The 26,750-nt window shown below is 53.2% G+C and overlaps 9 protein-coding genes across 9 annotated transcripts; 4 read left to right on the top strand and 5 right to left on the bottom strand.

The window, feature by feature from the left end:
* Positions 1–62: 62 nt before the first annotated feature.
* C7974DRAFT_171021 (uncharacterized protein) lies at positions 63–867 on the bottom strand. The gene is made up of 2 exons (XM_046136153.1): positions 466–867; positions 63–405 (listed from the first exon to the last, which is right to left on the bottom strand). Exons 1-2 carry the CDS (start codon positions 641–643, stop codon positions 122–124), a joined length of 462 nt encoding a protein of 153 aa, XP_045998190.1. The 5' UTR covers positions 644–867; the 3' UTR covers positions 63–121.
* C7974DRAFT_452703 (nonribosomal peptide synthetase 6) lies at positions 868–7,052 on the bottom strand. Its single transcript, XM_046145838.1, has 2 exons — positions 6,550–7,052; positions 868–6,503 (listed from the first exon to the last, which is right to left on the bottom strand). The coding sequence occupies exons 1-2, from the start codon at positions 6,997–6,999 to the stop codon at positions 1,092–1,094; spliced, it is 5,862 nt and encodes a 1,953-aa protein (XP_045998191.1). The 5' UTR covers positions 7,000–7,052; the 3' UTR covers positions 868–1,091.
* Positions 7,053–8,359: 1,307 nt separating this feature from the next.
* Positions 8,360–9,340, top strand: C7974DRAFT_171030 (acyl-CoA N-acyltransferase). Its single transcript, XM_046136154.1, has 3 exons — positions 8,360–8,432; positions 8,487–8,649; positions 8,737–9,340. The coding sequence occupies exons 2-3, from the start codon at positions 8,501–8,503 to the stop codon at positions 9,284–9,286; spliced, it is 699 nt and encodes a 232-aa protein (XP_045998192.1). The 5' UTR covers positions 8,360–8,432; positions 8,487–8,500; the 3' UTR covers positions 9,287–9,340.
* Positions 9,340–13,645, bottom strand: C7974DRAFT_171033 (leptomycin B resistance protein pmd1). The gene is made up of 2 exons (XM_046136155.1): positions 12,445–13,645; positions 9,340–12,395 (listed from the first exon to the last, which is right to left on the bottom strand). Exons 1-2 carry the CDS (start codon positions 13,382–13,384, stop codon positions 9,394–9,396), a joined length of 3,942 nt encoding a protein of 1,313 aa, XP_045998193.1. The 5' UTR covers positions 13,385–13,645; the 3' UTR covers positions 9,340–9,393.
* A 23-nt stretch (positions 13,646–13,668) lies between these two features.
* Positions 13,669–15,243, bottom strand: C7974DRAFT_392741 (L-lysine 6-monooxygenase (NADPH-requiring)-domain-containing protein). Its single transcript, XM_046141715.1, has one exon. The coding sequence runs from the start codon at positions 15,020–15,022 to the stop codon at positions 13,751–13,753; it is 1,272 nt and encodes a 423-aa protein (XP_045998194.1). The 5' UTR covers positions 15,023–15,243; the 3' UTR covers positions 13,669–13,750.
* An 80-nt stretch (positions 15,244–15,323) lies between these two features.
* Positions 15,324–16,997, top strand: C7974DRAFT_423769 (acyl-CoA N-acyltransferase). Its single transcript, XM_046144400.1, has 2 exons — positions 15,324–16,521; positions 16,577–16,997. The coding sequence occupies exons 1-2, from the start codon at positions 15,559–15,561 to the stop codon at positions 16,937–16,939; spliced, it is 1,326 nt and encodes a 441-aa protein (XP_045998195.1). The 5' UTR covers positions 15,324–15,558; the 3' UTR covers positions 16,940–16,997.
* Positions 16,998–18,549: 1,552 nt separating this feature from the next.
* C7974DRAFT_171056 (short-chain-fatty-acid-CoA ligase) lies at positions 18,550–20,634 on the top strand. The gene is made up of 4 exons (XM_046136156.1): positions 18,550–19,152; positions 19,205–19,499; positions 19,546–20,252; positions 20,300–20,634. The coding sequence occupies exons 1-4, from the start codon at positions 18,714–18,716 to the stop codon at positions 20,620–20,622; spliced, it is 1,764 nt and encodes a 587-aa protein (XP_045998196.1). The 5' UTR covers positions 18,550–18,713; the 3' UTR covers positions 20,623–20,634.
* Positions 20,635–21,021: 387 nt separating this feature from the next.
* Positions 21,022–24,552, bottom strand: C7974DRAFT_423771 (uncharacterized protein). Its single transcript, XM_046144401.1, has 3 exons — positions 24,335–24,552; positions 24,058–24,279; positions 21,022–24,008 (listed from the first exon to the last, which is right to left on the bottom strand). The coding sequence occupies exons 1-3, from the start codon at positions 24,427–24,429 to the stop codon at positions 21,302–21,304; spliced, it is 3,024 nt and encodes a 1,007-aa protein (XP_045998197.1). The 5' UTR covers positions 24,430–24,552; the 3' UTR covers positions 21,022–21,301.
* Positions 24,553–24,654: 102 nt separating this feature from the next.
* On the top strand, positions 24,655–26,647 carry C7974DRAFT_423772 (uncharacterized protein). Its single transcript, XM_046144402.1, has 3 exons — positions 24,655–24,953; positions 25,036–25,191; positions 25,241–26,647. Exons 1-3 carry the CDS (start codon positions 24,783–24,785, stop codon positions 26,444–26,446), a joined length of 1,533 nt encoding a protein of 510 aa, XP_045998198.1. The 5' UTR covers positions 24,655–24,782; the 3' UTR covers positions 26,447–26,647.
* Positions 26,648–26,750: the final 103 nt, after the last annotated feature.

Consider the following 26,750-nt stretch of genomic DNA (forward strand, 5'->3'; position numbering starts at 1 on the left):
AAGTCACGTGATGAGGTACTGCGTCATCTTCGAGGTTGATGCATCGTGAGCATCGTGAACACCGGCAGCTTGAACATCCAAGAATTAAAATTAACCATAGTAACAGCTTTAAAATCAAGCCTCACAATCCTGAGGGACTGAAGCTTTCGATCAGAGCCAACCGCCCAGCTGCGTCAACCTCCGTCTTGCGACAAGTGCCTCCTGAGCATATCGATCCCTCACCCTCGCATCTCCCCACCCATTTGTACGTCTCAGGTCCGGTACACTCGAACACACTCAACCACGCGCCCTGGCCGTCCCAGCAGTCTGGCATCGCCCACGGCCTCTTGCACGTATTGCAGCTCTGCCAGTCGTTCTTATACTTCTGGTCGCAATACTGGTGTAGGATGTCTTGCTTAGCTACTTCTGCAGGGCGTCAGTGGTGGTGGTGCGGTAGAGACATGCAGATCTGAGGATGGGACATACTGAGGTCGTCGATAATCGCGCCGAAGCAGTAGTGCTGGCCGATGTCACACTGAGCCGCTGCCATCAAGGCTCCGTTTGCGCCGATCTCTCGAGTGTGGATCAATTCCCGCTGCTCTTGTGATGGAAGGGCGAATGCAAGAGTGGTTAAGGTGAGGGTATTGTAGATGAGCTGCATCATGTTTCTGGCTGCTCGCTGGCAGTAAACTATGAATCCGAACGCAAAGCAGTGCGGTGTAGTGATTTGAAGGGACTTTGCACGGTAACAATGGCAAATGAATACCAAAGGTCTCAGCTGTTGGCGATTTGGATCACCAACGTCTAGGGCGCTCTTCTATCGGGCCAGGCATGGCAAGGGCTGTCGTGCTTCCCTCACATCGTTGGCGCCTGCTGTTGTTCGCGTAGCACATCAAAGCAGCATCTTAACGCATTCCAGGAAGCCCTCAGCCTCGAGACAGACCTTGTTGACAAACTCCTGTTACCTTGCTGCAAGCACGTGGCGACGCGACTGAGCGTGTCAACATTGACGAAGCAAGGACTGTACGACGCACTATGAAACATGTGGTATTAGACTCTACAAGTAAGGACTCTAGATGCCAAGAAAATCTATATCTACAGCGAAACACGCATTACATCACGCCCTCGAAGTCCTCGAGTGACTGCTGCTTCGTCTCACCAGCACCTTCAAAGATAGGCTCACCAGCCTTCTTCTGCAGATCCTCCAGCGCCTGTCCGACCTCCTTGAGAACATCATGAGCAACCGGGATCCACTCCTCGAACGTGACAATCTCAATGCCCAGCTTCTTGCCACCCTCCTTGACAAACGCCTGGCACTTCCACTCCCTCAAAGGCTCAGCATGCGGGTACACAGTCTCGAACTTCGCCTCGACTCCGTGTCCGAATGGCAGTTCCTCAACCCAAGCAGGCGCCTGGTGCACAACAGTATCAAACCAGGTCACCTCCTTAGCGTCCCAGTCTGTGCAGTTCTCGACGATCTCGGCTAGGCCCATGCCTTCGTACGCGGCAGACTCGATGTGCTGGGCCTGGACGAAGTTGAGGAGATCAAGATGCGTCCAGGTAGCCTTGAACGGCACACGGAAGGGGATGTACTGCCACGTGGGTCCGAAGATGCGGTCAGCACTTTGAGCGCCGAGGTTGCGGCCCGTGACAACCTCGCCGAAGACGACATCGCGCTTGTTGAGACGGTTGGCGAGCACAATGGACCACGCGGCAGTGGGGAGCGAGCCGATGGTAATGTCCTTGGGTCGCGAGGAGATGTCGAACTCGAGGTAGATGTCTGCCATCTTCTTCGCCTCGAGAGGGATGTCGGGCTTCAGGACGGACATCTGTGAGCCAGCAAGGAGGGATTGCCAGTAGGGAGTGCTCTTCGGAATGTTGTTCAGGACGACGTGGTTTACGTGCTTGGTGAAAGGCAATGTCTCAACAACTTCGGTCCCAGCGTAGAGAGCGGAGAGCTGGTCAAAGAGGAGAGGGAGACAGATCTCGTCGTACTGAGCATGAGAAATGCGGAACGCCAGGGTAGAAGCGCCCGTTGACGAAGAGGTATAGAGCGTAAAGCCAACGAAGGAGGATCCGTGTGGTTTGGGTGCCTGGATGTCTTCTCGGATATGGCTGTGTACAAAAGTGTCGATATCCTCGCCTTCGGGAACTGTAACCTCGCTGTACGGCACCCTGAGTTCTCGGATTACCAGGCCCAGCGTCTTGCCTTCGTCAACGACAAAGACAGTACGCAAAACTTCGTTGCGAGAGACAAGCTCCTGGCAAGCTTGTTCCAGCTTCTTCTTGTCGATGTCCATCGCGAACTTGATCAACTCGTAACGAAGAGAGTAGCGCGGCAGGGCCACAGTACCCTCCACGGCGAGCTGCTGCAAAGGTCGAGTAGGGTAAACATCTACGATGTCCCACTCAGGGTTCTCCACGTAGGAGATCATGCGATCAGCGCTGAAGAGGCCGGCATCAGCACCGAGAGCGGCATAAGGAGCGTCCACATTTGCTTCAGGCTCGCCAGACGAAGTCTCCTGCGCCAGAGAAGCCAGTTCAGACAAAGACTTGCTCTGGAAGACTTGGGCCACGCTGATAGTGAGCCCTTGGGTTCGTGCATCCGACACAAGACGCATGGCGCCGATTGAGTCGCCACCAAGCTCGAAAAAGCTGTCACTTGGGCTGATGTCGCTCTTGGGCATACCCAAAATGCGAGCAAGTACATCCACGAGCTTATCCTCCTTCTCGTTGCCAATGCTCGAAGCAAGCTCTGACAAAGACTTGCTCTGGAAGATCTGTGCCACTGAGATGTTCAAACCTTGCAGTCTGGACTCGGACACGAGCCTCATCGCTCCGATTGAGTCGCCACCCAGCTCGAAGAAGCTGTCACTGGGGTTGATATCTGTCTCTGGCATACCGAGAATGCGGCCCAAGAGACCACAGAGCTTCTCTTCGTTGGCAGAGCGCGCCTTAACATCACCATTGCCAGTGACTGGTGGCGATAGCATATCAATACCGCTGTCGGTCATGACATCATTCGGCCTGAGTTGAAGCGCATCCTGCATTTCCTCAGGATCCAGAACGGCGATGTCGCCGAGCTTGCTCTCGGGGTTGCCGAGGAAAGCAGTAACGATACGGTTGAAGACGCAAAGTGCCCGCTCCATGGCCGGGGTGGTAATGCACTTGGAATCGAAGCTGGCCATGACCAAGAAACCGTTCTCGTCGAGCGTGCAGACAAGCATGAGCGCGTAGGTGTTGAACTTCAACGCCTCCCTCGCTGCCTCAGCGTCATCAGCCGGTAGGAACGCATCACCTGGAGCGTTTTCAAGAGTCCTCCCTTCGTTCCAGTTCTCGTCTTCCTTGGGGTGAAGAACAAGACCAGTGCGCAGCTCACAAGCATGGCGCGCGTCCTTGCTCACGCGGCGGATGTTCTGCAGACCCAGATGCTCGTGAGGGATTTGCTGGACGGTCTGGCCGTGCACCTGCTGCAGGAACTCGGCAATAGGGCGATCCAAGTTCAGGCGCACGCGCACCGGGATGGTGGTGATCATGGGGCCTTCGATCTCCTCGATGCCACTGACGGGTGCGGAGCGTCCAGTGAGGGTCTCGCCGAAGATGATGTCTGGGTGTCCCATGTAGAGCGAGGACGTCAGTGCCCACGCGCCACGAATGATGGTCGCGAGGGTAAGCTTGCTGTGTGCCGTTGTTGGAACCGTGACATAATGTTCGAGCAACGAGTCGGCACGTGTGATGTACCCCTTCTGTGGCAGGGGCGGGAACTGATGGGGACTGGCACCGTTCAGGCGCTCCTTCCAGTAGTCGTTGGAAACGGTAGGGTCTTGACTGGTGAGGTACTTGATGAAGTTTTTGAACGTCGCAGATCGTTTTATTTCAGTGCCGACGAAGGCTTGGTTGATGCGATCAAACACCAAAGGCATGGACCAGCCGTCATACACGGCGTGATGCATGGTGATGATGAAGTGAGCTTTGTCGCTGCTCCCGTCGTGAACAACACCATAACGGAAGAGCGCCTTGCCGAGGTCCATAGTCTCGGCTTGATCGACCTTGAGATACTCTGCGAGGTTCGAGCCGTGCTCGCGCACAAGCTGACCGTCTTTGAGAACAGCCTGGAACAGGCCGCGTCCAGGGACGTTGACAACACGAGTACGCAGGATCGGGCAGTCTGTAACAGCCTGGTCGAAAGCCTTCTTCAGGCGGTTGGCTATGTCGACAGGAAGGTCTGCGACACGCTGAGCGACATAAGCATCTTGGAACTTAGCCGACAGCGCCATCAGACCTTCTTGCAGAGGGGTGCAGGGATAAACGTCTTCGATATTCGCGGCATCAACAGCGCAAAGCTCAGCAGTCTCGGTCTTGGACTTCTCCGCACCCCAGTCCTCACCAACCATTGAGAACGGAAGGACTTCGCTTGTGTCCTCTTCAGACACAGGCCTGGCTTTGGCAGCCATGGCGGACAGAGTAGGGTTCAACATGATGTCTGGAACTGTCAGGACGACACCTGCCTCTCGCGCGGCAGGAACCAGTCTCATCGCTCTCAGCGAATCGCCGCCCATGCTGAAGAAATTATCGTTGGCGCTGAAGTCTGCATCACCACCCAGGATCTTGGCCCACACGGGGATTAGCTTGAGCTCCATCTCGGTGGTGGGCTCCTTCTTCTCAGACAGAAGAGCATTGAAGCGTCTGAGATCCTGTCGGGTGACTCCGTTGCCGATCTCGCGGAGCCTCTTCCTGTCGGTCTTGCAGGAGACAAGCAGAGGCATCTTCCATAGAGGGATGTACGCACTCGGCACCATGTAGCTGGGGAGATCGTTGAAGAGGTGCTTGGTCATCTCCTGGAGGGCCGTCTGGAACTTGTTGGAGAAACTGCCGAAGACTTGCCCGTCGAGATGGCGCATGCCACTCTTCCTCTGCTCAACGAGGAATGCGACGAGAGTTTGCTCGCCAGTGCCACCGGGCTTGATGACCTCGACAGCAAGTTGCGTATCAGCGGGAAGGTGCTTTTGCATGTTGTACTCAATCTCTGCAAGCTCAATACGTTGTCCGCGGAGCTTGACCTGCTGATCTTGGCGACCGACGAAAATGACTTCACCATAGCCATCAGGGTCGTATCGAACGAGATCGCCAGTCTTGTAGAGTTTACCTCTCCTGCCAGGGAAACCCTTGCTGCCCTTAGTAAGGAAATCGGGGTCCTCAATGAAAACTTCCGCGGTCTTCGCTGGGTTGTTGAGATAACCCATACCAACGATGGGCCCTTCAATGAGCAGCTCGCCAGCCGCACCGACTGGGACAAGCTTGTTGTGATCCTCTGGATCAGCGAGCCAGATCGCAGCGCCTGTGCCCGTGCCCATGGTGATGTACGGCTTAGCTCCAACATCGCCATTGATCGTGGCGCCGACAGTGCACTCTGAAGGACCATAGGCGTTCACGATTCTCGTCCTCTTACCCCATGAGGCGGCATCGCTTGCCGAAGTACCCTCACCTCCAAGGGCAATAGAGTCGAGGTGATCCAGGATGTCCACATCAAGTGTGCGGGCCACAGAAGGTGTCATACCGGCTAAGGTCACCCTCATATCGCGCATGGCTCCACTGAGATCATTCATTCGACGCTCATCAGATGGTGTGCATAGAGTGCCACCGTGCGCGGTCGTGCAGAGCATAGAGTCAATGCATACATCGAATGCGTAACTGGCGAAGTCGAGAACTCGAGAGTGTGGGCGGTAGCCAACAGCGAATGCTCGCGGTATCGCACCAGACGTGTATTGACTGTGCGAAATCAAGCATCCCTTGGGAAGGCCGGTGCTGCCACTGGTGAACTGAATGTAGAGAGCTGCTGATGGAGAGACTTTTGGCAGAGTCGTCTTGGGCTGCTGTTCAGCATACGGCCCGTAGACCTTTTCGAACTTCGATGCAGAAACCGGAATGATAGTGGCCTGAGGAGCAATTCGCGCAGCGAGCGAGGCTTGTGACTTTGAGGCAATGAAGGTGGTCGCACTGACTTGTTGCACGACCGTTCGTAGGCGGCCTTCTGGCTGAGCAGGATCCAGTAGTGAGAAGCATGCGCCTGCCTTCATAATCGCAAGTACGGCAACGATTGTCCAGCGGCATTTCTCGAAGAGCACTGGGATGATTTGGTTTGGCGAGTCATCCAGCGATCGCAAGATTTGCGCAAGATGTGTCGAGTAGTCGTCGATTTGCTTGTAAGTCAGGCTTCCGTCCCAAGCTTCAATTGCGTTCTTGTCAGGCTGCTTCTCGGCTTGCTCTGCGACCAGTTCGTGCATGCATGTTTGCAGGTCTGCCGGTAACGGGCTGTTCCAGTTCCAGATCTCGTCGAGCTCTGACTCTGAAATAGCAAGGAAGTTGGAAATGGGGGTATCAGGTGCGCGAGAAAGGGTATCAATGATAGAAGAGAAGAACTGTAGCTCAGCAACAGCCTGGTGTCGTGACATATTTGGTGGCAGCCACTGTGATGTCGCTTGAAACGGGCTCTTCCCGAAATCAATTGACAATTCAAAGGTCCACTGCTTTCTGTCAGCGTTTGAGGTGTGAATTGCGGAACTACCTTACCTCGTCTTTGGTGCCGTCATTCAAGAAGATTGAGACTCCGTCCAGTGCGAGATCTTTCAACCGCACATCGCGGATCTTTGCAGCCAGACTTGCAGCATTTGTGTGATTAAGCAGATCCAGATCTGCAGTCGCTACACATTGGCGCTTGTCGGAACCGGCGCCTTTGACTCCCCAAGAGAACTGGTGGAATACATCTCTTTGGTATCTTTGCACGAGGACAGTCCATGCTGTGAGGATGGCATCCAGTGCTGCATCCAAAGGTTGATCTTTGAGAGATGTGAGATCAATTTGATTAGATTCGACGTCATTGTCGTTTGTCTGTGTACGCCCGTTGGTGTGCGAGCGGTTTTCATTTATGTCCATGGTGCCATTGTTGTTGACCTTCACCTCAGTCTTCTCTTGTGCTACCCCACCGTAGCGCACAGTCTGTTCACCATTTGCAAGATGCATCTTTACGAATCAATGAATCCTGCTTTTGAGTTGTAATTTTGTGAATCGTGGAGGAAAAGACGGGGAGGGATGAGGTTCTTTTTGTGCCAACGATTCGATCTAAAGTCTTCATACAGTAGGCCAAGCTTGACAAAGAGTTGAAGAGACCGAAAACTCCACCAAGTCTCCATTGCTACAAGGAAAACCGAGCTCCCCACACCTGAAACTAGGATGTAGGTCCGGTGCGCTGCACGGCTAAGGTCTTGCTAGGACAGCAGCCGCCCGCGTCATCTTCGTGACTGTCGCAGCGAACCCAAAATCCCGCCGTCTCGCCATACATCTCGATTTGCTAACGTAAATGTCAAAGTCACTAAGTGACATTCGATCAATTTAGTCCATTACCCCTGTTTAGCGGTAACAAAAACTGCGATGCCCGGCGCCCTTGGACCCCACTTTTAGCGGATCAGATAAAATTTGTGTGGGAGGGCTTGTCAGTAGCTGCATCTGATAATCATGGTTGTGGTGCAAGGCACGGAGCTGCCTGTTGGGGTAGCCGCTAACTGCGCGTCATGCAGCGTGACATCGGCGGGCTGCAGATCCGCTTCCATCTGATAACGGCCGACGTTCGGAGGAGCCAGATCAGCTTGGACGTTTCGGTTTCCAGCCGATCGACACAATTTGCATCGCTTGGGACCTGCTTCATCGATCAACGAAGTGTTCTCGGGTTAGACAGAAGGCCGAGGATGTCGTGCTGCGAAAATCTGCATGCCACATGCTCGTGCATCTCGCAGCAAAGGCCTCACACCACACCGATTGCGGACCGCGGCATATGATCAAATTAATTCACCGCATTATCCTTGTTGAAGGCTCTCATCTGTGCGAGGACCCTGAGGTGACGGATGGGCTTTTCGCTTGCAGCGGATCTGAGCTTGGCCTCGCACGTCAGGAAGAGGCACAGCGCCAAACGGTGCCTAGGTGTGCACTTGATGTCTGTGGCGTGCTCGCCGCCGTGAGAGAAGCCGGGTTTCGACATGTGTGGGATTGTCCTGCGCTAGGCTTGACTGGTGATGGACCACTCCATGTCTGCTCCACAGCAACCCTGGACTCTAGCCTGGTGGTGACGAAACCCACGAGGATCTCAACACCCAGTCGTCTCGCAGCTGTCACTGTGCCCTCGCAATTGCTTGGGAAATTCTTGGACTTCTTGGTATTGGCCCACCATTTTAAACAAAAAACTCTCTTAACTATGATGCATCTCATGAGCCGTCTCGTACCGTCACCTTTTTGCATGTGAGCAAATTCATCTAACAGTCAACGCCACCCGGTTCTCCCTCCATCATCTGTCACAGTCCAGACTCAGCTTCCTAGTACGAAATAGTGTGGATCAGATCTCGTAACATCTTCCCACTTGCGGCTTTCACGAAAACGCGGCCCTGATCCAAGTCAAGCCACCTGTAGGTGCATTGCATTGACCCTGATGAGGGTCTGCGGCTTACACGCGTTACTAGTTTGAGCATTCACAATGGGGTTTGTCGTGCTACCCGCCCTACCGGCAGACATCAGCGCCGTTTACGATGTGTACTTTGCGGCCTTCAAGGACAACGCAATCACGCGGGCACTGTTTCCTTCAGCCACAGCGGAGGACTTGACGGATCCGGAGTCTGAGTTCCGGTATGCAATCGCCAAGTCCCTTGTAACGCACCATGCGCTCTGCATGGAAACACGGTGCTTTGAGTGGTTTTGCTAACGCATGGACAGTAAAGGGCACACTGCACACACTCTACAGTACATGCAGAACAACCTCACGCAACACACACTGAAATGTGTAGATGCAGAGACCGGTAAGATTGTGGGTATGGCCTTATGGGACGTTTACATTACTCCCAGTGATTGGGAGAAGGGCGAAATAGGGTGGTTGTCAGGAAAGGAAAGACAGCGGGCTGAGGCACTGATCGGTCCACTATGGGGCGCCCGAGAGAAGTTGTGGAGCAAGGAGCGTTACTTGTACTGCCACGTGCTCGCTGTTCATCCCGACTCTCAACGGAAGGGTGTCGGTGAACTGCTAGTGGAGTATGGCAAGAAGATCGCGGTACAAGCCAATCTTCCGATCTACGTTGAGAGCTCCAAGGATGCTATCAGGCTGTATGAGAAGACAGGCTTCCGATGGCTGAAGGAACGCCCTGTTCACAAGTTGAATGATCTGTGGCCAGATTCAAGCAGCGACGAGGAAGACCAGGAGATCCCGCTCTTGGTTTGGATTCCAGAAGGCCAGAAGTCGATACTGCCGGCTGCTGTTCAGCTTGCTTAAAAGGACCAAATAGAAATACTCATACTCATATGTCTATCAGATGCAAATGCTTATTACGTGTCTATTAAATGATATCATGTATCGTACACCAAGGGAGTGTCGAAATGCTAACCCAGCATTTGGTGGAGAGCGTTGACGCGATAGCTCTCGCTTCTCTGCACAAGGTCTTCATGTCGACCTTGGTCAACCACTTTACCCCCTTCCACCATGAAGATGACATCGGCTCGGGCGATGGTTCGTAGTCGATGCGCAATCGCAATAACGGTAACACCTTGACCCTTGACAGCACGCTCTAGACCGAGTTCTAAAGCCTTCTCGCTCTCTGCGTCAAGAGCACTGGTGCTCTCATCGAGAAGAAGCAATTTGGGCTTGCGAACGAGCGCACGCGCGATCGACAGTCGCTGACGTTGTCCGCCGGACAGTTGCGACCCATTGGCACCGCATTCGGTGTCGTATCCTTGTGGTAATTCTACAATGGTCTGGTGGATGTTGGCCAGCTCACAAGCCTCCTGAATCTCTGCATCAGAAGGCTCGTGACCAGGTCGAGCGCCCAAAGCAATGTTGAACTTGATGCTGCCTTGGAATAGGACGTTATTCTGTGGTACATATGCGATATCGTCGCGGAACGATGTACCATGATGGCGTGAGATGTCCATGCCGTTTATGGATATGCTTCCAGCAGAGGGCGAGTAGAAACGCTCAAGCAGGGCAAGAACTGTGCTCTTACCTGCACCCGAGGGTCCAACAAGAGCACAGAACTGACCTGGCTGGATGGAAAGTGACAACGATGTCAGTACCGGCACACTGGGACGGGCAGGGTAGGAGAATTGCACATCCTTGAATACCACGCGGGCGCCACCGCCGACAACGGCAGGTGTGTGTGGGTCAGCAAGCGCCTCGATATCGCGCTTCTCCTTGTCAACGGAATCAAGATCCAGGGACGATCCGCTAGACGCAGCGCCTGAAGGATCGTCACCAAGATCCACCACTCCGCAGATACGCGAGATAGCAGCCTTGGCTTTGGAGAGCTCGGGAGCAAGGGTGAAAAGCTGGCCCCATAACTGTGCCGAGAGGAGCATAGATATGAGAATGATGAAGAAAGCGGTCTGGTCGTAACGGCCCTCGATGATGTTCTTAGAGCCCCACCAGTACGCGAAAGCGTAAATGAAGCTGCCGCAGGAATTGGCAACAGCGAGCCATATGTTGGTTTTGAAGCTCTGCTTCACCATCTCTTTGCGAGGCGCCACAAGAGATCTGCGGTAGGTCTGGATGATTTCTTCCTCAATCGACAGAGCATGAACAGTACGGATGTTTGCCACAGCCTCGATTGTGACTCCGATGGACGACGAGAACGCGCCTGCATGCTTCACGGCAAACTTGCCGATCGCCCGAAGCTGCATGTAGCCGGCTCCGAGCAGTAACGGAACAATGACCAAGCATACAACGGCGATTCTCCATGCGACGATATGAGAAAGGATGATAGCCGCAATGAAGTTGACAACAACTGAGAACAGGGTGCCGACAATAGAGCCACTGAACCCGGCTAATGAGTTTCCGTCTTTTGTGATGTACTCCAAGAGTTGGTTGGGGTTCCTGCCTTCGGACTCATGCCATTGCAGGGGTTGCTGCAGGAGAGAGCGCATTGACAAAACGCGTACCTTGTAGATCAGACGTTCAGAAATAAGGCCGAAGGTGGCCCAGCTCGTGAAATTGGCCAGGAAGGCGACGCATGCGACCATGAACCACATGCCCGCAAGCAGTGCACCTTGTGATCTAATATAGTCCGATGGGTTGCAAGGCGACATAACACCCATAACATTACCGAACAGCATTCCGGATGCTGTGTACTGTCCGCCGACGACAAGAGCACCCAAGAAAGCCAGTAGGAGTAGAAGCAGGTACGGTCGGATCATAGGCCCCATCGTTTTTGAGATTGACCTGGCAACGATCTCGCCGTTAGCCCCCTTCAATGGCTCTGGTTCCGCAGCCGCCTTTTCGGGAAGTGCGTCTGTGTCGGCAACAGTCGAAGTCGAGTGCTCGTTCTTGGCAATGTCGATCTCATCATCATAGTCCAGGCTTGTTCTTGAGCTTGAAGCGCCATCCTCGGATACCTTCACGGTTTGCAGACGGATCATGTCTGCATAGGAGCCGTCCAATGCCAAAAGTTCATCGTGTGTACCTTGCTCAATGATATCGCCCTTCTTCATGACAATGATCTTGGAAGCATTGCGGATGGTCGACAGACGATGAGCGATTGAAATGACAGTTCGACCCTGCGATGCGCGATCGATAGCAGCTTGAATACGCTGCTCACTGGCCGAATCGAGGGCGGCGGTAGCCTCGTCGAGGATGAGGATTTTTGGATCGCGGACAAGAGCACGGGCAAGAGCAACTCTCTGCTTTTGGCCACCGCTGACGAGACTTCCACTTGAACCCACGAGTGTCGCAAAGCCAAATTCCAGACGATCAATGAAGACGGCGACGTCGGCCAAGTCTGCTGCGTGCTGCACAAGACGCAGAATCTCAGCTACCTCGGGCCCAGCTTTCTCGGCGGCCTTGCCAAGGTCTTCCCCGTTTCGGACATCCTGAGTGAGGTCGGCCAAGGTGTTGCTGAGGAGCACCTTTTCGAAGCGAGAGTGAGCAGGCGAGTTGACGAGCCCAAGTGCAATATTCTCCAGAATTGACCTGTCCAAGAGAGACGGTTCTTGGGGAACAAGACTGATGAATCCTCGCAAAGATTTGACGTTTATGTCCTTGATGTTGCGCCCGTCAAGGAGGACATCGCCGGCCAATGGGTCGTAGAAGCGGCTGATGAGACTGGCAATCGTTGACTTACCACTGCCAGACAAACCGACGATAGCAGTGAGCTTACCAGCCTCGCAATCAATGGAAATACCATTCAGAACAGGGTGATCCGGCCTCGAAGGGTAAGTGAACTCGACGTTGCGGAAAGCGAGTTGGCCATCAACGGTATCAGGCTTCTCGGCAGATGTTGAGGTGTTGTCAATGGTAGGTTCAGTCTCGATGTCCTTGCGCAGTCGGTCAAATGCGCTGATGGCACCTCCAAAGAGCGGAAGCATGGGTGCAATTTGACTAAGAACAATGGCACCTAAAGAAAGGTTAGTAGAAGCTCTACGTGCGTCAAGCGAAGTACGAACCATCAAGTAGAATGAAGGTGACGGTGTAGATCTCTCCGATCGTGTCGTTACCCCTGCCGTCAACAGTGTCGGCAATCCTTTTACTACCCTGCCAGTATCCAAGCGCACTGGCCGAGAAGGCAATGAAGTATAGCATCCCTGCCATTGCAGCTGCAGCGATAGCTTTGCGAATACCAGCATGGCGAGCATTACCCAGGTGGTCGCGGAACTTCTTCTCCAGTCTCTCATTAGCACCGAGGGCGTGGACGAGACCAATGTTGCTCAACGCCTCAGACGCGAGTGCGCTGGCTGATCCAAAGTATCCTCCAAGGCTGACTGTGTATTTACCAACGTAGCGTCCGCCGATCACTGCCATGAGAAGGAAAGCAGGGATCAAAGAAACAAGCATCCCCGCAAGCTCAGCATTCTTGATGAAACCAACAATGTATGCTGTCACGCAGAACGAAAGACAAGTCAAGGCGACGCCAACCTTCTCTCCTGTGCCACCTTCGATGGCGGAAATATCGCCATTGAGACGAGAGGACACTTCTCCTGATTGAAGATTGTCGAAAAAGGCGAGATCCTGTCGTAGGAGATTCCGGAGATAACGGTCTCGGATACGTTGTGCTAGCCGTTGTGACGCTATGTTCCAGCACACCAGGTGAATGTAGATACAGGCGAAACTCGCAATCGCGATGTACACAAGGAGGAGGACTTTCTCGTTTATCGATGACATGTCCCCATTGGCCCCCGCGCCTTCACGGTTGCTGCAAGTTGCATCGTTAATGTCGTCGACAAGTTGGCCGAAAACGATACCAATAAGCGGAAACGGCACACCAGCTGCAATGGCAAATACAGCTCCGGTAGCGACGAGAAGCTTGTCAAGCCAGGTTGGATCTGCGTAGAAGAGGAGTCTGAAAAAGGCCAGATACGGCGTAAGGGATGGCTTCTTGATCGCCATCGTGCTCACGAAACCAGGTCGAACTCTGATGTTGGAGGCTCACTCAACGTCGCGAAGGGATGAAGTTTTCCAGACACGTCTACAGGGGGACTACAAGGGTGCTGTGCCCCGTCCAAGCCGCGATGGCTGCGATCGACGTAGTGGGCGGGCATGTGCATAACGTCAACGGGTATAGCCTCGCGTGAAAACATGCAGAGTGGATGTTGGGTCCGTCGTGGGTGGCGCTGAGTGGTGGAGAGAGCGGACGTGTCGCTCGGAGCGATGCCGGAGATTGGGCGAGTTAATCAGATTTAGACAGGATCAGATAAAAATTTGCTTATTATGTAACAAACGCCCCGCTTTGCACCTTCCCAATGAGAACACCGTCTAAATTCTAGCCTGGACCAGCCCATCCCGTCTACCTGCAGGTGGTGACGACAGAGCGCTTACTACCTCACCGGCCCGTAGTGAAATATCCTTTGCCAATGAGCGGCCACCCTCTGAGTTCGCCGACATCAACCACATACGAGCATCAGCAACGGCGCCGCGCTTGAACTGCACCTCTTCGAAGCTCTCGCCAAGCTGATGGCAGCCGAGTACGAGCGTGTTGAGACTCTGCAAGAGGCCGCTGCTGGAGAAAGGAGCTGCAGATGTGTCCCTGATTATGACGTCGGCTTTGGAGCATGGCTCAGAAGCATCCTTGCCAATGGCGAGGCGGAATGTATATTCGCCCTTGCTCTGCACCTGCTTCTCGTATGCTCGCATGTAGATGGCCTGGACGAGTTCAGACGCATCCGTTACCGCCTTTGAGTCGCAAGACGGCTTAGACCAGATGGAGCACAGTCGTGGCTGAGGTGGCTCTTGTTCACCAAGGACCTTCAATGGTGCAAGGTCTTCGTTCTCCGTTACGACTGTGACGTTGCCGAGGCGGGGACACGAAAGCAGGTCGTCCAAGATCTCGATTGTCTGTTGGCTTGAGCCAACAATCGCGATATTCAGTCGCGGCTCGAACGGCTGGCGAAGCTCGTTTCTCCGCGATAGGTAGTCGGCCATGGGCATAATGCGCTGTCCAGCAAGGAAGTTGACGCTGGTCAACGACTCTTCCTTCGCGCTGATGTGCTTTCCTGGTGTAGGAGCGGCGACGTTCTTTGCCCGGACGATGTATGTTTTGCCGTTGCCATCCTTTACAGCAATTTTCCAGCTTCGTACAGTGTTGTTCTCAGTCTCTGGGGCTACACCAACGACTTCGCTACCATATCGGACCTGGTCGCTGAACTGTTCTGCGCACCACTTCAGGTAGTCTTCGAACTCGTCGCGCAGAGGGTTCAGTCGATCAGAGTTGGCGAACTCGACCAGACGGTCCTTAGCAAGCAAATAGCAGGAGTAGCTGAAAGCCGATTTTGGGTTGCGAAGGGATGCCAGATCGTAGAGGAAAGGAACTTCCATGCGTGCCCTAGACAGGTGTGTTCCCGAATGCCATGAGAATGAAGGCTTGCGCTCCAGGAAGAGTACTTTAGAGTCGGTACGTGCTTCACGGTTGGCAATGGCAGTTGCAAGTTGAGCAGCACCAAAGCCGACACAGACGAGATCGTAAAGAGGCGAAGAAGATGAGTTGGATGTGCCATCCAGTGGCCTGGAGGTTTGCTGAGTGGTTGACATGACGCAGACGTATGGTTGCAGAATGAAGCCCTTGAAAGTGTGCAATACCTGGAGACGATGCAGGTGAAATGTACTTCAGGAGCTAGCAGCCGTCTCGAAAAAGTGGTGGCACGATCGCAACAGTTCGATGCCCGATTACTGCATGAGCTTGCACACCGGCCCAATACACAGGCTCTACCGCTCAGCTGTTTCGCTAACAACATGTCACCAAAATTTTAGCGTCTTCAGATGCCAGCCTCGGGCGACGTGGGGCGGCATCTCAAAAGGTGGTCAGCTAGTTTAGCACCCGCATGGCGCGCACAGAGAACCCACTCGGAGCTTTCCACCACACCGGGGTCCCTTCCCACCTCCCGGTCTGGTAAAATACATGGCTAACACTGTTTAATAGCCACGAAAAGGCGCGGTTTAAGGCCTTTTCAGACCTCGGCTTCCGTCAAGCGATGCCATCACTGCTTTCAAACATCAAACTGTAGCTGTCTCGATTGCGTCGTAGTATTGCCAGACTCCTACCTCTCCTTTGCATTCTATTGAACACAATGGCGCAGCAAGCCCAGACATCGAATGATGTCGCAGACCCTCTCATGCTGAAGCTTCCCCACCCGTACCTGACAGCCTACACCGTCAAACCTGTGGCACAGCAGGGCCAGGCTGTCAGCAACCAAATCGCGCTCTCTAGGGCAGACAGCAGCAGCGAAGGAATCTCACCACCCAGTCAACTGGATAACGCATCCATCTCATTCAGCGACATTGCATTCTTGCCTCAGGATGTAGCACCTCCCAAGGGTGATAACAGCTCCTGGGCACGAGCACGCAGATCCCCTTACCTAACGGTCTCTTGGACCGGGGAACGACCCAGTGTGCCACAGCTGTGGCTTGTCGCGTATGCGCTGGTCTCACTGAACCCGCTTGTTGAGAGCCTTCGCGTGCTCTTTACTGGCAGAGATTCGCAGTCACTCGTTCAAGAACTCTACTCTACGGGCTTGTTCCATCCACACCCAAAGCCTTCTGATGCATCTGCACCACAGGATGGCCATCTTCTCCTGCGCGGCGCTTTCTGGCAAGGTGCTGCGTCACCATTTGGTCCTCGTCCCGTCTGGGCACCACGGTTAGACGCATCCGGGAAGCCAGCCATTCAGAACTACCCAGCTTTCCCGCATCAGACTGCACCATCTACACAGTTCCCAGCCCTACCGCGGCACACGATGCATCCTGTAAGAGAACCAAAGCCAGAGCCTGGTTCTGTCATTTACAGCAGATGGATACCTCATCTGAAGGAGCACTTCACCATGATGGCTGTTGACTACACCAACCCTGAGCATCTTGCTTTGTTTAACAAGTGGCAAAATGACCCACGTGTTGCTGCCGGCTGGAACGAGACCGGCACATTGGATCAACACCGGGAGTACTTGCGGAAGCTGCATGAAGATCCCCACGTCCTGACCATGTTCGCGGCATTTGACGACGTGCTCTTCGCTTATTTTGAAGTGTACTGGGCTATGGTATGTCGATCTCAACCATCATTGAATAAGTTACACGATCTAATGCATCGAACAGGAAGATCACATGGGTGCCCACTACCGATCGGATCTTTACGACCGTGGGAGACACTCACTCGTCGGCGACATCCGGTTTAGAGGCCCGTACCGAGTGTCTGCATGGTGGTCTGGACTAATGCACTACATGTTCCTTGATGAGCCGCGCACATGGAACCTCGTCGGCGAGCCAGCGGCTACTAGCAGCACTGTGTTGGCGTATGATTTCGCTCACGGTTTCCATGTTGAGAAGCTCATGGACCTGCCACACAAGCGAAGTGCGCTCATGATGGTAAACAGAGAGAAATTCTTCACGCTGAGTCCGTTTGTATGGGACGGTGAGAAGAAGGTCCGACCAAGCTTGGATGCGTTGGCTAAACTGTAGACGTTGTCTGATTATAATTTTAATAGCATTTCAGCATTGAATCACACATGAATTTATGATCTATTGGTTCATGCCTTCAGAACCTCGAATCACTACATTGTCTTGAGTCGACATTCTCGTGTGAACTACAGTCAAACAGAATGCGGCAATATACAGTTTTCTTCACGTAACACACGTAAGCAGAATGTACACAAATTTGACCTCATCGTGCCTAGCAACGGAAAGAGCACGTCATAACCTAACCTGGCGCTGTGTTATTTCAGCCAATGGCGGTCTCAAGTGTGCCTTAGCCGCGCCGAGTATATGCAGGGCGCGGATCAGATAACCTTAACTGAGCTGCGGCCGTGAGGGCGTCAACAAGCAAATTTTTTAATCAGATCCAAGCCTGCCATTCGTGTCCATGACGCCGAGCGAACGTACGAGGCGTTCGTAAAGCACTGGTCCATGCAGGGCCTGAATAAGCTTGCGTCTTGGCCGCTGTGGATGCAACACGTCAACGGCCATGCAGCTCGTGTGTAACCGGTACCAGGATGAGCGTCAACTGGCACAATTCGGCATTGTGGAACCGGTTAGATTAATTTGGAGAAAAATTATCAGATGCAACCCACCCCGCTATGACCAGCAGCTGATGAGGCATCCCCGCTCAAAGGCCATCTGATAACTCTGGCGCAAGGTAGCTGCGTCGAGTAGAAGGCTGACGGGCCGTCAATAGCAGTGTTTTGCAACCAATTTGAGCCATGCAGTATTCTATTCACTCGCTTCGAAATTAATGCCGTTTCCAGTTAGAACTGCAATCGGCAGACTCCGACCATGACCAAGGTGGAAGTAGGCCATTTAGATTTCAAAACGCACCTGTTACTAAGTGGTTTTCCACCTGGTTCCATAGCCCGTCCAGTTGCTGATGTGGTCACACACTGGAAACTGAATTACAGTGCCAATTCAGAATGCTGAAGTAATGACTAAAGCTTAGTAGATGGCTACGTTAGTGTGAGTTCCTTCCGCTCAGCAAACAACCCTCGTACGGTGCATCCCGCATCCTTCCCATTCCGTCAAGCCACTTTAGTCTTCCTCCACCATCTGATAAAAAATTTGCTGCGCCATACTGTAAACGACTTTATGAGACAGCTCACCGATGCCGCAAGGCTCTAAAGATCCTTCATCTTATCAGATGAGATTGATGTCCGCTCTATGCTTAGCGCAGCCGGGGTACGACCGTGCAATGCGGTCATCGGCCGTCGCCCGTCGCCCACCACTCGACGCGATGATCCTTCCTCGGCGAGGGAAAAATCTCGAAGATCACGCCTACAAGTACCTGGTTCACACTACGGCATCTGATAATCGGTGCTGTCACCCAATGTAGTAATGACGGACATGGGGTGGCCTAGGATGATGCTACCTATGCAGTTGGCGCAAAGGCACGAAAGCGACGCGGCCTACGTACCGCCACCACCGCGGAGTGCCAGAATGGCACGAAAAGCATTTTCCCTGACGCACGTATTAGATCCGAGGCATCAGCGAAAAGCTTTCGTTCCAGTCCCCACTGAACATGGCGAAGATCGGTACCCCAAGCTCCCAGCGCCAGCTCTTTGATAGCCTCTGGACTCTACTGTATACCATTGCTTCACTATCATTCTGTGTATTTGCTTTCCACTACCTGAGCGGGTACTTCACCCCCATCATTTCAGATTCTCCTCAAGCTCTTTTGATATCCCAGCGGCCTATTTCTGCTGCGAAGTCTCGAAGTGTATGGTAGATCAAGAACAAAGTAGCAACAATGGCGCAGATCCACGATCAGTCCCGGAATGATGCACTCCAACGACTAAACCAAACTCTTCTACAAATCGATCCATATATCCTGCCACCATATCCAAACCTCTCAATTGTTGCTGGACCCCTCGATCCTCCACTCCTACAATTGACACTTTCGCAACTCCTTTCTCAACAAACCGAACGCTATGCCGATAACGAGGCTATTGTGATACCATGGACGGGCGCACGGTGGACATACAAGAGGCTCTGGGAAGAATCAAGCTTGCTTGCACGAGCCTTGTTGAAATATGGTGTACGTCCGAGAGACAGGATAGGCATCATGAGCGGAAACTGTGAGAAGTACATTGCCGTCTTCTTTGCATGTGTGCGACTTGGTGCGATATGCGTCACGCTCAACAACACGTACACGGCTACAGAGATGGAATATGCCTTGAAGCACACAAGTCAGTTGATCTGATTCGAACTCCCTCGATGCAACAATGCTGACAATCACAGGATGTAGCGTACTATTCACCACGCCGACGATCGCACGCTTCGATAACCGACCCCTTCTTGAACGATTAAAGGACGAGGAGCTGCACACAGTTTTGCCAGATCTGAAGACAGTTTGTCTTATTCGTGGTGATGACGATAGTTTCATCAAGTATGACGAGCTGCTTCACGAGGCAGAGAGTATACCATCACACATCTTAGACATCTTCGACGGCATTGTCAGTCCTCACGACGTTGCCAACCTTCAGTTCACAAGTGGCAGCACGGGCAACCCTAAAGCTGCCATGTTGACACACCAGTAAGGCACTCTCCATGTTAGCAAAAGCACATGCTAACCGATACAGTAACCTTGTTAATAACTCGCGCTTCATCGGAGATCGAATGGAGCTGACAGAGAAAGACGTGCTCTGCTGCCCACCACCGCTCTTCCACTGCTTCGGTCTTACACTTGGCTTACTTGCGACCCTAACACATGGTGGTAAGATCGTCTTTCCCGAGGAGTCGTTCGATCCCGTTGCATGCTCAAAGGCTATTTCTGACGAGCGCTGCACTGCACTCCATGGCGTGCCGGCTATGATGGAGTCCATCATCGACGTTGAGAAGGATGAAGGCTGGTCTTCACAGCTTCGTACTGGCATCGTGGCAGGCAGTCCTGTACCTCGTTGGCTGATGGAACGCATGGTCAATGAACTGGGCATGACCGACTTCACATCGAGCTATGGCCTGACTGAAGCTTCCCCCACCGTATTCAACGCACACACAACCGACTCCCTGCACGCACGACTGACCAGTGTCGGGACCGTGCTGCCTCATGCTCGCGTGAAGATCGTAGATCATGAGGACAGGGTTTTGCCCATCGGGTATCGCGGCGAGCTCTGCATCGCAGGATACCAGCTTTGCAGGGGCTACTGGGAGAACCCAGAGAAAACAGCCGAGCTGCTGGTGCGAGACGAGCACGGCGAGCTGTGGCTACACACTGGTGATGAAGCAGTACTCGATGTTGATGGGTATTGTACCATCACAGGTCGGTTCAAGGACATCATCATCCGAGGTAAGCTACTATCACAACCTCCCCGTCATCGACTAACAAGAATCCAGGTGGTGAAAACATCTACCCTCTCGAGATTGAGGAGCGTCTTGTGCAGCATCCATCCGTTGCACGTGCCATCGTTGTCGGCGTGTCACACCCCCGCTACGTCGAGGTACCGACTGCCTTCCTCCTACACGAAGAAGGCACCGAGAAGCCCGACCTTGCCAATGTGCAGGCTTGGGTGAGGCAAGTGTTAGGCCGACACAAGGCGCCGGTCCATGTGTTCTGGCTCGGTGAGGACTGTGACGGCGAAGTGCCTTTGACAGGCAGTGGAAAGATCAAAAAGTTCGTACTGAGGGACGTTGCCGAGGGCTTGTTGGCTAAGAAGTGAGGGCTGGTCATGTTTTGTCTTTTATCATTCATATGAAGCGTTCGGAGAGGCTGGACTGAGCACTGGCGCAAGTATCTTTATGGGCACCGAGCAATATAGCATGGCGTTATGGCATACAATCCTATCTCTGTGGCTTTTGCCGCAAACACAATTGATCCTAAAGAAACAATTCTATACACCCGCTTGGTTGGAAAGATTTTTCAGTTGTTTGTTGTTGGCTTTATTTATTGGCGTCCGAGGAGCTTCGTGTTATAAACAACGTAACAGCCCCGTTCCTCTCCTCCACTCATGACGCTCTTATGACCAGCAACTTCTACAGGAGTTTGTTGTGTTGTCTTCCAAGAAGCGATTGCTTCAAAGTATCACGTATCTTCTAAACAAGGGCATCACGACCATACTGAGGATCTCGATCTGACTTCATGTAAAGAAGAAGAATCGTTCGGCTACACTATTTCAGTGGTAGGTATAACATAATATCCAAAGCCTAGCCGTGTCCTCTTAGCTGCTTGTATTAAGCATTTGCACTCGAGCGACATAATTTATTTCCCTGAACGCCTTGCTCAGATCTCGCATTTCCCTTGCAAACACTGTCCGATGGTCTCAAGGTTCCTCGCAGACTCGATACAACACAATCACCAGTGAGTCTTGGTCGGAACACCCTCCCATTGTATGCGAAGCCTCAGGCCCCACCATCAGCGATGGCCTTCAGCAACCCGCCCATGTAGTTCTTCAGCGTCAGGTTGTGGCTGGCTACGAATGCCAACTGGTCTCTCACTGGCGCAAACACGCGGGGCACCCAGCCCACGTTCTTTGCTTCCTTCTCCTCCCTTTCACCGTCTTCGCGCGCTTGTTCCCTCGCCGCGTCGCTGAGACGCGGCTTCTTCGCCCCTGTTGTGCGGTGCGCGTTCGGGCTCCCCGGCTCCGTCGCGCTAAATGTGCGTTTGTGCGTTGGTGAGTCTGGGATCTCGAGTACCTGGGAAGGCGGCGGGATCTTGTTCAGCTGTCGCGCAAGGTTGCGGAGGACAAGTACAGAGGAGAGAGGAAGACCAGCAGCGTCGTTGGCTTCGTCTGTTGCGGTGTTGAAGTATCTAAAGTTGGGAGCGAGAGATGCAGAGTTATTAGTGGGTGTGTAGCGGCTGGCGCTGCCAAGGGTGCTGCTGTAGCCGGCGCCCTGAGCAGAGGACGTCGAGGGCCGTGAGTCCTCAGCAGCGCGGTTGTGACGGGCGTGAATCGCTTGCTTGACCGAGGTGTCGGGCAGATGCGTCTTGATGTGCTGACCAGCAACAAAGGCAGAATCGATATCGTCGGGGAAGTGGTTGCAGCCTGCCCAATGGCAGTTGTATGTCTGGGGTTTTGAGGTTGCAATCGCATCGCCATTCTCCATGTCAATGTCCGGTTTTGGCTCTAGTATCCATTGACCTGTTTCCTGGTCGCGAGGGACCTTGAGGTGAACACCGACAATATGTTCCCACATTGCTCGCGCGCCCGATGCGTACTCGCCGCACTCTGCCCTGGGGAGGTGCTTTGGATCCGAGGTACCATTGGTTGTGCTGGGTGCTATCCAACAGCAACGCATGTATTGTCTCCTCGTGCTAGGATCAACTGGCACAGATCGTGGCCTTATTCCTCGAATGGTGTACTTTGGTTGGCCGCCAACTGTCAGCACTTGCGCAGATGCACCACCAAAGGTTGTAGACACATTTGTAATGAAGTCCTTAGCTGGCATGAGTGCTTTGAAAGCGGACGGATTGACAGCCATGACTTCCTGGAAAGCCGCATTGTACGCCGACCAGAGCTGAATCTGGGTGATCTCGCCTGTTGGCTCCTCCTCGAAGCATGTCTTGAGCCACTGCGAGCTTCGCTCTGGCTCTTCTAGTGTCACGAGGTGGTCGATGATCGCAGAGGAGAGCTTGGGCGCCGCATCATTGGGTGTGGATGACTTTGTCGTTTTAGGCGTACTTCGCCTCTCCTCATAGGCGACGGCGCCGAACTGCAGTAATCGAACAAGCTGTCCTACGACAGCTTCGACGTTCACTTCATGCGCGAGAAGCTCAACGTTATCCGGGAAGCCTGTGAACAGGTAGAGAAAGTCCAAGCATGCTATCCTCAGATCTTCATCTTCGACAAGAAGCCAGTCGCATATCGATTGCAATGTCTTTACAGGCACATCGGACAGCTTGTTGGTGGCTTCCAGGTTCATTGATATCCTGCCAAGAGCTCTCAATGAGGTGATGATTCGACCGCGGTCATCAGAGTCGATCTGAGTAAGTAAAGATCGATAAACAGGATCTTGTGAGTCCAAGACCCAGTTTTTGGTCAGTTGCTCGGCGATCTCGAGGGCGTAGTGTTGCAGCTCGACCACAGTGGGATGCTTCGGCAGGTTGAGTACAACGACAATCAAGTCCCGAACGGCTGGGATCATGGAGGCAAAGAGAGCATTCTCCTTCAGCATTACCATGTTGCGAATGATTAACGCTGCTTCGTTGATCATGTTGAGAGCCTTGGCATTCTCTTCTGGCAGCAGATCGTCCTCGATATCTAATGTCTGAAGCGCGCGAATCTTCTTCAACAGATCCTTGGTACCCGTTAAGCCATTGAGTACACCCGGCTTCTCGAACTCTTCTTCAACGTATGAGATGTCCCATCTGACATCGAAGAAGAGCGATCCAACATCGATCACTTTCGCGATGAGTGCCTCGGCAAGCCCAGGGAACTGGTCGAAACGGTATTTGTCGCCGCGCTCGTGGGAGATCTTAACAAGATGGTGCAGTGCATACGCTTCTTCCTCTGGCTCCTTTGATCGCAGTGCGTGTAGAGCGCGAATGTAGATGTTCGGTCCAGGAAAACCAGTGCCAGGCAACATCATGCCCTTCAGCGGTACCGGCCTGTTCTTCCTGTTCACGATGTACTTCTTGCGCGATGCAACGTATGCGTCCAAATTGTTCGACGGGGTTACAACTTGCTTCAATGCAAGCGGAATGTTCGTTCGTGGCTCATAGTTCGCAATAGCTACAGCTGCAGCACTCGAGCCGTATCCATTAACCCCTGGGGAGTTCATATGACCTGCGGATTGACGTGTTTGCCTGGTGGATGTCTCTGGCTGGAAGAGAACGCGCTGGGGGGGCGCATGGCGCAGCGACCTCGTCGGTCGCCCTGTGCTTCCCGGCTCGTCCACGTCCATCTTGTCGGCGTTGGGTGTCTTTTTCATGTCACCGTCTTCGTCGGAGTCGTCGGAATCGCCAGTTCTCAGTCTCTCGGCCTCGCGACTCCCACGATAGAAGTTCTCTACAGTGCGATTCAGCAGGTCCCCTCCCTTGGCTGTGATGTCCTCGAGAATCTCCTTGGGCGGCGGTTCGCGCTTGTGTATCGTCGATATTTCGTATGCCCTGAGACAGAATCAGCAATTTGCGCACATGGTTGTCGTGGAATGCGCACGCTAGGTTCTTGTAGTATGCTGTCTTGATCAAGAATGCCTGAGTCGTGAGTTGACTCGCAGAACTGTCCTGCAAGAAGTCTGCAGCTAGTCTTCTCCACGCAAGCTTGTTATTCTTCGTATCTGAGACCTTGTCGTATCCGCCTTCATTATTTACGCGCTTGTAGAGGCGCAATAGGTCGATGTGCTGGTTGGCAACCTTGGGCTCGCGGTCGAGATATGTCCTGCGCGTGGCATCAGCATGCGCGCCAGGGTAAAATGTAAATCAGGAAAACTGACCCTCTCTTGTCGTGATAAGCTTGCAGCTGCTCGAGAAACTTGTCGTATTCTTCGGTGCGCTCAATGGAGGGTTCTCGTGGCTTGCTGGGCGCCATGTTTCAAAGCGCGCATGAACTCCGGGTTTGGGCGGGGTCAATCGTGGTACATCAACAGGCTGGGCGGTGTGCCTGGCGCGCGCGCGGTGTTGAGCGTGACTGTCGCGGCGCGTTCAGTCCGCGATGCTGGATGAACATCAGAACGCCAGCGGGAGCTCCAGTTCGATTCGTGCGCTAGATAGGTCACGTGATCTTCACCACTGCTCCTTCCGTCGCAACTCATCTCTCACCCAACAACAAATTTCGGCAGCTGAGATTGCCCTTGCAGCTGCTTGCGAGTCCGTCACGCTGTTACTGTCAAGATCGGCAATCATTGATCTCCAACTGACTCTGCAGCCTGTCCATTATCTGCCATGATATCCCTTTCGCTGGCGAAACTGTCGACCGCACAAGATGCTCACCATGACGAGCAGACGTTTCAGTGGAGGCACGAAAGCAACAATCTTGTCTGTGTAATTGACTCATACCAGGCTGGCGGTTCCGCACTGCAGTTGTTGAAGGTCGTGCAGGGCACGCAGATTCGAGTAAGAGCTGCATTCAGCCCTCACTCAGTTACCTCGAATCACGGCCAACCTGAGTCACACAGCACTGACAGAACTTTCGTAGGAGCAAATTGAGCTAGAGCGTTTGACAAACGAGTCGGAAGATCTCGTTATGAGCATGCACCAACGTGGAGTTGAGCTGAAAGGGGATCAACTGCCCATCTCCGCTATCGTTCGTTGTCCGCTGATAGCCATTCGGTGGCAACTTCCAAACAAAAAGGTAAAGAAGCACAAATGTCTGTTGTACAGCAGTCTTATCTTTCACGCAGGTTCGTCGTCTGCAGATGCGCTTCAGATCCAATGAAGACTTCGACATTGCCTACAACCATCTCCATCAACTTGGCTTGCGAATGATGCCCCCGCAAAGTCAGTCGAAGGATCGAGTGTCAATTCCAAAACCTGAACAATCAAGGGTTGTTGCGCGTCCGCCAGTCTCACTGTCGCGATTAGATGCTGAGCACACAGGACCCTCGTGCCCCCCATCAAGACTCTCAGAGGTCTCGAGCCGACCCTACACTGCACTGTCCGCACCCACAGCTCTGGAGTCGCAGATACAGGAGAGTGTTCAAGCGCGGCCAAGCTCGGCTTTCACAAACCCCAGCTTTTTGTCTTCGAATCTTATACCTCCCATGTATTTCCCGAGACCAGACTCGGCCTCGGTCGTATCACCTGACTCCTCTCTCATCTCTGCACCTCGTGATGGAGTAGTCACAACTGTCGAGAATCACGGTGCCGCTGCTACGACTTCACGCCCAGAGACTGCTCTGCTGTATGAACGGCCTGACACAGCGGAGCTCCCGCCTCGGCGAGAGCTTCCGTTCCCGCGAGATTTTCTACCCACATCCTCTGGGAGCGACAACAACCGGCCTCGCAGTCGTCCGTCTACTGGATTCATGGGGCCACCACCGTTGCCGTCCCGGGTTAGTGACCTGCGGCCAAGCTCTGCCCGGGCTGTTAGTTTGGACAGCGACTTGCCTCCACTTCGCCAACCAACGATGATTCCTGATACTGCAAAGAAGCCTCCCGTAGAACAGCGACCGCACACGCCTCGACCTTACTCGAGGGGCCATTCAAAGCCCGCTCAGGCTACAGCAATGTATGAAGATCAGCAAGACATTTCGCAAAACTCGTTGTCGCCTCAGGCATACTCGACGCCTGCAACCTCGAGCCCTTCAGCAACACGTCCTTTCACTCCTGTCAATAGTGGCGCTCAGAACCAACGCTCTTTTACGTCGCCAAACGCATTCGTGAGCTCTTCTGCATCTAAGAGTAAAGATCAAATCAGCCACACGCTCGATTCGTTTCTATCGGGTGACGCCGAGAGAACATTGAATGCATATGCGATGCAAAACGACGACGGGCGGAGAGCGGCTTTGGACAAATTCATCTTCAACAGCCTTGACAGCAATGACTTCCTGACGCTTGTCGAAGATATGGAAGTGAATTGGGCCCGCATTGGACTCGGAACGTGGTAAATCGTCGACTAACATCCCTGTGCAAAACATATTTGAAGGACTAGTGTTAGGTTTCGAAGAATGTGGTGGGACAACAAAATCTTCGCCAGTTACAAATTCCCTCGCACCTAGGAGACGATACTCGGGATTTGGCGCTTTCCAATCCAAGTATACTCATTATTATAAGACTATCGCGGGTATTCTAGATCAATAATGGAAAACGTAATCTTCTTACACCAACTCCATAGCTCGATTTCTGATGTGAAGCGTATGCTCTGCTCCACATGCATTGATACACCAGCGATGGAAGCGCGCTCCAGCTTGC

This window comes from Boeremia exigua (assembly GCF_020726555.1).
Source record: "Boeremia exigua strain MPI-SDFR-AT-0100 chromosome Unknown C7974scaffold_5, whole genome shotgun sequence".
NCBI classification, from domain to species: domain Eukaryota; kingdom Fungi; phylum Ascomycota; class Dothideomycetes; order Pleosporales; family Didymellaceae; genus Boeremia; species Boeremia exigua.